The following is a 10388-nucleotide window of genomic DNA, read 5'->3' on the forward strand; positions in this document are numbered from 1 at the left end:
TGTCTGAAGTTAGTGCATTTGTTTCACCATGGGTCTTCCTGTGCTATTGCAGTCTGCCCAGTGATTTCTCAGGTCAGACCTGGCCAGGAATGTAATCTTCAAAGACAACAGACAGTGTTTTGACAGAACCAACCAACCAGAAAGGGCCAGTGGGAGGGCATGGCATGCTGGGATTGTGGTTAGAGTGGCGGTGTTTGATGTCACATGACGCCGCCCCTCCCCACTCGAGCTTAACAGGGTTGGCATTAGCTACAGACGGAAACACGTCTGTACCTGGGGGATGAAGCTATGCAACAGATCACTGACTAGTAGTCTGTTTTGTCAGATATATGGATTGAGATGCAGAAGAACAGACCACGACTGTGTTTAAATCAATAAAAGCCACACTTTGCTCCCTGGCTATGCCTCTGTACAGGGCTGCATCAGTAAACAGAACACTGTTTTGACATTAAAGGCATGACCTTAAAAACACACATGGTGTGTCACTGCCCAAGACTGGGTCCGGAAGACTGCTGAGATCTGAGGCATTGCTTATCTGGTTCATTTGTGATTGCCTTGGTCTGTGTGATGTGAGTCTCTCTGTTCCCTTTCATCTGTTTGTCATGAAGATCCATCCTTCTGTCCCATCGCCTCCCTCCCCTCCTTTACTCCAGCCTTTTGAAGGACTCCAGTCAACCCCCTGTTTGCATCTCTTTATCGGCCCTGGCAGGCTCCTGGCTCTGTGGGGAACCCAGGAAGAGTTGGCCTCTGCACCCGAGAACCCCCCTTCCCTCCCTCCCTCCCTCCCTCCCTCCCTCCACCCTCCTCATTCCGCTTGCCATGTTTTCCGGATTTCCTTCAACATGTATGCCCATCACATACACGGTTGCTATACTTCATCACGGTCATTCATATTTAATCTTTATTCGTTAAGATACGATGACAGATGAGGCATGTGGGGGTGCTTGGGGTCCATCTGGCCTGAGGGAACAGAAGTATTCTGGACATAAATGTCACAAATCGGGAGATATTCCTACAACTGAGGCAGAGCGAGTGAATCCCCACTAGGGCGACCAGACGTCTGGATTTTGTCCGGACAGTCCGGTTTTCCAGCTCTTTGTCCAGACCGCTGTTGCATGTCCTCCTTTTCGCCTATTTGTCCTCCTTTTTGATCCTTCCTGCCCACCGTCGCAATTTACCACTCGTGTATAGGCTTTCAGATGCTAAAAAGACCTCCTTCAAACCTACTTGGAGTTCAGAACTCCACTTTGCCACTAAGAGGAGCACAGATTAATATCATGCCTTCTGTAAGCTCTGTCGCATTGATATAGACGTGAGTAGTAGGGGGAAAGGGGCTTTAGAGCGGCATAACGCTAGAGAACGGCACAAGGATAATGCTAGTTCTGCCAGGCACTCTTCCTAAACATCATTTTTTGCTCTTAACACAACAACAGCGGATGATAAAACCACTGCTGAGCTGACCCAATTATTTCATACAGTGAAACATCACCACTCTTACAGGAGTTTAGACTGCAGTTTAGACTTGACTTACTAAAATGACTAATGTTATTGTCTTAATTTCATATAGGATTGTTATCCTTTTTGGACCCAAGTGTCATCCTTTTCAGGGTCATGCTTCTGGTCACCCTAATCACCATTGCCATTTAGCAGTCAACACAGTTTGTAGCATAACACTGTGATGTTTACTTGGAGACACGGTCAGAGATGCACCTGAATTGAGATGTCTGTGTAGAACAGAATATAAGCTAATAGTGGTGCTTATTGATCTCGTCCCGCAGACACAGGGAGATGTTTACGACAAGCCATGTTTACACAGACTGGATGTTATCTCCGCTTTTCACTGTTTGAATACTGGTAGCCTATATTGTTTATGACCTCTGGTGATGCTTGTTGGTCACTGGGAACCAGCTGTTGTGTTACAAACAAGAAGATGTAGCTAGTTCCAACAGGTTCTTCAAAATATTGTATATCTATGGGCCTATAGAATTAGATGTAGCCAAGTATACGAAGTTCGAAGAAAATACATTTTAAAGTAAAACTGCCTACTGCATGCTTACATCGGGTCTTTGAAGAGAGTCATGACATCTTACAGATCTGACGGTTTCCACTAACGTTTCATCTCCGTCATTAATTATGGATGGTTGTGTCATGTCTTCTTGCTGGACAGCATCTCAGATTTGACAAGCTTAATGAATCGCCAAGCTTGACTTCAAAGCTTCTGCCGTGGTATAGATTTCATGACTTTTATATGACGGTGCTTTTCAAAGTGTGAGGGTCAAGAAAAAGGTTTATATCTAGCTGCTTCTTGGGGAAGTTTGAGGCCGACAGCTATCCGCATATTCATATGCGTGCGTAATGCGCTCTTGTGCCATAGTGCGAGAGTCCGCAGTCCCGCGCCGTCACAGCGTTCTCCTCATGTTAAGATGAACAGTAAAGGAAACCCGACTCCATCCTACGTTTCCACTAATTGTGTAATCTGGCAGTAATAAAAACGGATCAAATCGTGAGCAAATATCACCATGGATGATATCGACAAATATACCTGGAATCAAACAACTTATCCTCTCAACGAGTCGGGCAGTGATGACGGCAACCACCTGGATGAATATTCGAACTTTGTGCACGTTACGGAGACCACGATACTACCTTCTCTAATAGGCTTCTTGTGTTCCACGGGACTCGTGGGAAACATCCTCGTGCTGGTGACAATCTTGAGGTAGGCGCTAACATTGTAGTTATCTCCGAAGCAAATCAAACCCCACTATGTTAGAAATGTAAAATGTTATATATAATTTTTGCAGGCAGAAAGGTGGCTGCTAGAAACCAATTTTATTAACCATGACAACGTGGAAGTGGCGAAATTGCATTTACTGTAGCTGAAAATAAAATATTTAGCTTGAAATTCGAATTGCTGTTAAAGTGCTGAATAAACTCTAGCAGTCATGTGTTGTTAAATTAGGCTGCAGAAAATAATTATAATCTTATATAAACATCTCTTTTTGTCAACTGAAGCAAACTACAAAATGTTAAAGCGGTCTCATGTTTACCCAATTCCAAGGTTTGCCACTTTTATTGCTATTCCCAGATATGTGTTAATTTGAGTCTGGTGACTCTCTATGTTTATACATATACAGTAGTTAATCCCCATGTTTTAAGACAAGGTCCATAATGGAGGGTCTGTCTTTAAAGAAGTGTTTCTTCCAGACAATGTCCCATGGTCATTGTGCACTCTGCTGTACCGGGGGTGTGGGGCCCCTTCAGTACCTCTACTGACAGCTCAGATGGCTTAAATGACAAGGATTTGTACAGGAGACCCCCCTGCTCCGCTCCGCCTCCCCCCACCGCCACCACCCCCACCCCCCCTCAACAAGTGAACCTTCGCTGCTGAGCCCAGGCAGGTGATACAGGATGGGGGGACATTAAGGATGATTCTCTGGGGGGATTCTGGACCAGGCTCATGGAGCATCAGCAGGCTGGTCCTAGTTCTCATGCTGGAGCCGGTCAGCAGGTGTGAAGAGATGGAGCTTGGCTATGGAGCTGGGACAGTTGACAATGAAGGGGGAAGATCCATGTGGATTGTTATGATAGATCTGCATATGGATCAGAGTACGCTGATGGCTGAGCGGTTAGGGCATCAGGCTATTATCAGAAAGTTGCCGGTTTGTGCCAAATGATGTGTCCTTGGGCAAGACACTTCATTCTACTTACCGGGGGAATGTCCCTGTACTTACTGTCAGTCGCTCTGGATAAGAGCATCTGCTAAATGACTAAATGTAAATGTACTGCATTTCTGAATCAATGGACAATCAAAACAAAACATGATTGCATTGAGAGCCAAGCAATGCCAGGTTTCCGTGGTTATCGTCTTCTGCCGCTCACCATGTGTGAGCTATCTGACCCTTCCTGCTTCGTACATTCTTTAGCTGCGGGCTGAAGGAAGGACATCCTTGAGCCATGTCTGATTTTAGAAGCCAAGACTGGAGGAGATCAGTATCGGGCACAGGGATTGGAGGAGATCAATATCAGGCGAAGGGATTGGAGACGATCAGTATCGGACGCTGGGATTGGAGGAGGCACAGCAGGATATGGGAGGTTCCCAGGGGAGACCAATGCAGAGAGCAGCCGTGCTGGTGATCATACAGGATGTAGATCAAAATATAGATCAGGGAGGCAACAACCAAAACACATATCACATATAAGCATACAACACAACAACAGACAACCCCCATCACTGAGCAACACATGATCAGTGATGAAGCATGGCTATGTTGTAACCGGCTGGTGAATGTGTTTATATGAACTTTGTATTGGTGTGTGTCTGTATAGAAATATATATATATGTGTGTGTGTGTGCTCCCTCAGGACCACCAAGAAGACTGTTCCTGACGTGTATGTGTGTAACCTGGCGGTGGCAGATGTGGTGCACGTGACCGTCATGCCCTTCCTCATCCACCAGTGGGCGCGCGGGGGGCACTGGGTGTTTGGCAGCACCCTCTGCACCATCATCACCTCCATCGACAACTGTAACCAGGTGGCCTGCGCAGCTGTCATGACTGCCGTCAGCCTGGACAGGTTGGTGTGTGATTGGTTAGCCTGGGCAGGTCAGTGTATGATTGGTTAGCATGGACAGGTTGGTGCGTGATTGGCAGGCCTGGGCAGGTCAGTGTATGATTGGTTAGCATGGACAGGTTGGTGCGTGATTGATCACTGATTGGTCATCAGGGACAAGATTCCGATTTCTTTTCCCTAAAAGCGAATCTTCTTAGGCCGGAATCTCTTGCACAGATAACTAGACAGGTTACTGAAATATTTGGATCAGTTTGTATTCAGTTTCAAATGTCTCAGACACAGCCTGGACACCAGTGAACACAAAAAGCCGTTGGTTCTGTGTGGTTTCATATCTTCCTGCTTACCAGTGGTTCTCATGACTGGTTTGACAGTCTCTGACTGTTCTAGTGAGCAGACATCAAGTGGACACTGATCCATTAGATGCTTTAGAACAAAACCCACTATAAGAGCCATCACAGGCTCTCTTCCAGTAACCCGCTTCAGACAGATTAACTTAACTCAACATATAGTCGGAATCTCTTGGACATCCCTGAATGACATTATCTGACTGTTGGTGTACAGATATAAATTACATTCCCGTCTCCATATGTAGTTTTGACAGTTATATGGAGCAGATGTGGTTTCTGTCCCACGGCTGTCCATTTCATGACCAGTGTGGCGGCCATGACAGTTGGTGCATTTTGCCCTTGGGCATCGACAAGCCTAATGGATGCATTAGCTTTGAGGCATGGTAATGCATAGGGGACTGAATATCGGTAAACTCACTAATTTGAGAGCGGTTTGATGCAATGGTTCTCTTCATCAAAGCTTGCCTTCATCCAAGGCCACCAGACATGGTGCATTACAATCAACGGTTATCTCAAAGCAACAGCTAGCTTCCAACCGATTGGAGGAAGCACCCACACTACAGTAGTACCCAACCCCAGTGTACCCAACCCAACTGTGTGTATGTGTGTGTGTTTTACCATGTCTATCTGTTGAGTGTAGATATAGTTTTCAACCACACCCCTGTTTCACAAATGTTTTTACATTCAGGGGACATTGGGGTTGTTTGAAAACACTCAGGGACCGGGGAGCATGTTTGTCTTCTCTTTATCTGTCTTTCCCCATCAGTCTCTCCGTCTTCTCACCCCCGGCCCTAGGTACCTGGCGGTGGTCCACCCGCTCCGCCTGATGACCCTGAGGACCCGCTCCAGAACCATCCGGATCAACCTGTGTGTGTGGGTGGTGTCCTTCATCCTGGTGCTGCCTGCCTGGCTCTACTCAGAGGTGCTGCGCTTCCCCGACGGCCTGGAAAGCTGCACCATGAACCTGGTCTCTCCCAGCGCAGTGCTCTGGTAAGGGTCAGGAAATCAGGAATTCACGACCGTCCAGAAATCGTGTAGTAGACTGCTGACAGTATAACCAAACTACTTCCTGTACTCTAATCTTCTCTCCAGCCAGTACCGTGGACGTGAATATCATCACATCTAACTAACATCTCTTAACAATCTCTTAATAACACTGATGCCAATGTGAAGCAACACAGGTGGTGTTTGATTTCAGGGATGGTTCCTGGCTGCAGATGAGTCTGGCTGAGCATCATTAAACATGAAGCTCTGTGTGATGCTCAGTGGTAATGGAGTCACGAGGGTCAACGCTGCTCTTTAAATTCACGCTGAACCTGCTAGTGAGGGCTGAATTAGAGCCATATTGAAAGAGCTGCAGCTCCCGGGTTAACTCTATTCCAGTCTACAGCCATGCATTCTATATGGCTGCTGGATATGATGGATCTACACACAGAGAGTGTAATCACCTCCTTGAATACATTATGTTCTCAATAGGTTATCTGTGTGTTGATTGAGACTCGGACGTACTGTACCTTGGTTTGCTCATGTCTCTCTCTCTCTCTCTCTCTCTCTCTCTCTCTCTCTCTCTCTCCCTCTCTCTTTCTCCTTCTCTCTCTTTCTTTCTCTCTTTCTCTCTCTCTCCCTTTTCTCTCTCTCTCCCTTTCTCTCTCCCTCTCTCTCTCTCTCTCTCTCTCTCTCTCTCTCTCTCTCTCTCTCTCTCTCTCTCTCTCTCTCTCTCTCTCTCTCTCTCTCTCTCTCTCTCTCTCTCTCTCTCTCTCTCTCTCTCTCTCTCTTTCTCCCCCTCTCTCTCCCTTTTCTCTCTCTTTCTGTCTCTCTCTCTCTCTCCCTCTCTCTTTCTCCCTTTTCTCTCTCTCTCCCTTTTCTCTCTCTCCCTCTCTCCCTTTCTCTCTGTCTCTCTCTATCTCTCTCTCCCTCTCTCTCTTTCTCCCTCTCTCTCTCTCTCTCTCTCTCTCTCTCTCTCTCTCAGGTACACCCTGTATCAGACCATCACATCGTTCTTCCTGCCGCTGCCCCTCATCCTGACGTGCTACATCCTCATCCTCACCTCGACATGGAGGAAGTACCTGAAGACCAAGCAGGCAAGCTGGTGTGTGTGTGTATGTGTGTGTTTGATGCATGGGCACAGACCAACATGGGTATGCAGTAACAGCAGCAGGTTAAGTGACGTCAGTCGCTGGCAGGGAGATGGTATCTATGATGGCAGAGTAAGCGCTCAAGCGGTGATGTTAACTGTGCTCATCTTTGGAAAACTGTGGTCAGATGTGGTCAGCTGATGAAAGATTCTTTACACAACAACTCCTGACTGTTTCCGACAGACTGGAAAGGATATTTTTTGCCTCTTAGAAGTCAGAGTGAATCATGAAACGGGATTATGAAAGCATCCGCCTGTGGCCAACCCACACCATGGGACTGCTGCTAGGGACAGGCTAGTCTGTTATTGTTGTCAGTGATTTTAAACAGAGACCTTTCTAAAAGTTCAGCTGAACATCAAGATGAAAAAAAAAAAAAAATCTCTAACGCCCCATCCTCCCTTCACATTTCTCCTCCCTGATTCTTTCTCCTCCCCCCTCCTGCCGCTCCTCTGCCCACGTCCCCCCTCCTTCCAGCTGCAACATGAGCCTACCCAGACAGCGCGCCGTCCGCCTCACCCGGATGGTGCTGGTTCTAGTGGGCGTGTTCATGGTGAGCGTGGCGCCCTATCACGTTCTCCAGCTTGTAAACCTGAGGGTGCGCCGGCCCTCATTGGCCTACCACACCTGCTACTACCTGTCCGTCTGCCTGAGCTACGCCCCCAGCTCTATCAACCCCTTCATCTACATCCTGCTGAGCAGACACTTCCGCAAGCGCATGACCCAACGCCCAGCGCCCAGCGACCCAGAGGGAGACAGCGAGACTCCCGCCAAAGCCAACACACACACGCAATCACGCAGAACACACTACTAATTCAGACATCCCCTACAACACACATACGTACACGCACACATACACACACACACACAATACTCCAACCTCTGCCAGCCTGTGAGAGTACCATTGAGGCTGAATATACACTGTGACCTTCTGTTCAAGTCTTCTTGTCTGTCTGTCAATGGCTGCCTGTCTAGCTGTCTGTTTATCTGTCTGTTTACCTGTTCGCCTGTCTAGCTGTCTGTTTATCTGTCTGCTTACCTGTTCGCCTGTCTACCTGTCTGTTTATCTGTTTGTCACCTTGTCGCCTGTCCACACGATCCCTGTCTACATATCTCTACATATGTTGACTAGCTCGTTGTAGGACCTATAGCTACCTATATATTGACCAGCATGTTGTCAGAGATTCAACTGTCATGTTTTTTTTTGTTTTTTTTTATCTTCATATGAAGCTCAGATGTGAGATTCTTGTGGTGTCCAAGCGCTCCCCACAGGCAAACTGTGGTATTACAAGAGTATAGACGTACAGTACCGTGCCACTTTCTAAATGTGCATTTTGTTATATGTTTGAAACGTTTACGTTATGATATGTGTCTTTTTTGTCATGAAATGCCAATAAAGCCATTTATAATCTCAGCCACAACTATTCTATGAAATCCCATTATGTGCGTGCATAATTGAATGAGACATAGTATCCTTCAGGGTCATGTCCGTCACGGCTACCGCTGTGTAAATCATTCACTGAGTTAGTAAACATTGATTATGTCAGACTGGGCCGTTGGGCACTTCTCTGACTGTCTGGTGCAACAAGAGCAGGCGGCCAGCTTCAGGGTGGGTCACCAGTGAGAGTCCCACCACTGACCAGACGGACATGCTTCCAGAGGGTACGGCCCACCCTCACCCCCAACCATCCCCCAGCCCCACTCATCCACGCCAACCACCACAGCCATCCCCATGTGATCAATAAAGAGGCGACCAGACCAGACCAGACAGTCTCAGCGTCTCACCCAAGGCCTCTCCCCCAGGCCTCTCCCGCCAACTCCATGCCCCTGCTGGATAATGGCCTATTGTCTCTCTATGCCCCCTACCCCTCTAGCCAATCCCAGGCCATTGGTGCTTTGACAGGTTCATCAATATGTCTCAATGTCAACATTATCCCACTGTCCTGTCTGTCCAATCAACGGCCATCTTATTGATTGTGTTCACCACATTAGTGTAAAACTGTTTATTGTTCCAGGAGGGCCCTGGGTTTAACCGCGGCACTGGCACCAGTGATCCCCTACTCAGTGACAGGTTGGAATGTGGATCTCTCCGTCTCTGATGCCCACCTGGCCCTTGCACATCCTGAAATGCTCTGCCTCTGTCCTCCAGCCCTGAAGAGAGACAGGCAGGTTCACTGGCAACTGGATGGACGGACGGGTGGCAGCCAGACAGGCAGATGGGCAAGCAGGCAGGCTGAGTGAAAGCTATTTGATCTGACATTGTTTGACCTTGTTTTCAGCAGTAAAATACCACCCCCTCCCTAACCCAACCCCACACTTATCCATCCACCCACCCACCCACCCACCCTAACCCAACCCCCTCATACAACCCTGCACCCCTCCACCCAACACCCCAGGATTTTTGTTCCATCACAGCACTAGCAGCCCTGTATAAGACCTCAGTCCAAACGAGTAGTACAAAACAGACCAAAAACATTTTGTGTTCTCCTCACCCACACGATTCAAGGCAAACAAACACCTAAAGTATTTGAAAGCAGTATACTTGACCCCTTGCTGATGTCCTTCTACCCGAAAGTCTTCTTTCATCAATAAACTGAGAAAAGCAGCCGAAGCAGTTGCACCAATCATTCAGCTCAGACAAAACACTCAGTTATCTTTGTCCAAAGCCAATGGTGATGTTTCGCTTTTAACAGAGGCAGCATTCCTATTTGTATAAAACATACTTTGGTAATAATGTACCAATACAGGATGTGACCTTGGTGTGTGTTTTCCTGTTTTCCGTGGTTTGGAGAATGGAGGGCAAGTATCACAATAAAATATGTCATTTAATTCCTTTCCACACCAGCAGAGGGCCTCGTCGTGTCTTGTGTCAACAAGCTTCAAACCTCCGCGATCAACAACGTTCTCTTTTCTTTCGACTGGGCAGGGGACTGGTGTGTTTGGATTTATGACAACTCTTTTTACAATTACTCTCCCAAACTGTACCTGATTTACTTTGATTTTCCAAATGTTTGAATCCAGTTGAGTCGAAAGCAAAATATTTTACCCACTATCTGTAAATCAAAAATACGGATTGAGCCCCATTAGTTCTCATGTCTTGTCTGACCTGATCTGCTGACTCTGCATGCTCGGCTGACCAGTTGGACAGATGTGTCAAAGCTTTGGAAGGTGGAAGGCTGTGTCAGAGTGACAGTAGTAATGTAGCTTAATCGTTTACATTTTTGTTGTCTTTGATGTGAAACCACACAAATGTGAAGTTGCTTATAACAACACTCTTTTTAAATGACCTTTTAGTCACATTATGTTAGCCTATAAAATGTTAACCAGTGGGCCTATTAAA

General features: G+C 47.0%; 1 protein-coding gene across 1 annotated transcript; it reads left to right on the forward strand.

Moving 5' to 3' along the window:
- The first annotated feature begins 2468 nt into the window (after positions 1-2468).
- On the forward strand, positions 2469-8462 carry mchr2a (melanin concentrating hormone receptor 2a). The gene is made up of 5 exons (XM_084669962.1): positions 2469-2716; positions 4363-4572; positions 5712-5906; positions 6886-7005; positions 7526-8462. The coding sequence occupies exons 1-5, from the start codon at positions 2520-2522 to the stop codon at positions 7860-7862; spliced, it is 1059 nt and encodes a 352-aa protein (XP_084526088.1). The 5' UTR covers positions 2469-2519; the 3' UTR covers positions 7863-8462.
- Positions 8463-10388: the final 1926 nt, after the last annotated feature.

Source organism: Hypomesus nipponensis, chromosome 2 (assembly GCF_054491055.1).
Source record: "Hypomesus nipponensis isolate SF chromosome 2, ASM5449105v1, whole genome shotgun sequence".
Classification (NCBI taxonomy): Eukaryota; Metazoa; Chordata; class Actinopteri; order Osmeriformes; family Osmeridae; genus Hypomesus; species Hypomesus nipponensis.

Bases quoted from the DNA above. Each gene is read 5' to 3' on its own strand.
- mchr2a (XM_084669962.1), top strand. From the start codon at position 2,520: ATGGATGATATCGACAAATATACCTGGAATCAAACAACTTATCCTCTC. The intron at 2,717-4,362 runs GTAGGCGCTAAC...GTGCTCCCTCAG, and splicing joins GTGCTGGTGACAATCTTGAG to GACCACCAAGAAGACTGTTC. The intron at 4,573-5,711 runs GTTGGTGTGTGA...CCCCGGCCCTAG, and splicing joins ACTGCCGTCAGCCTGGACAG to GTACCTGGCGGTGGTCCACC.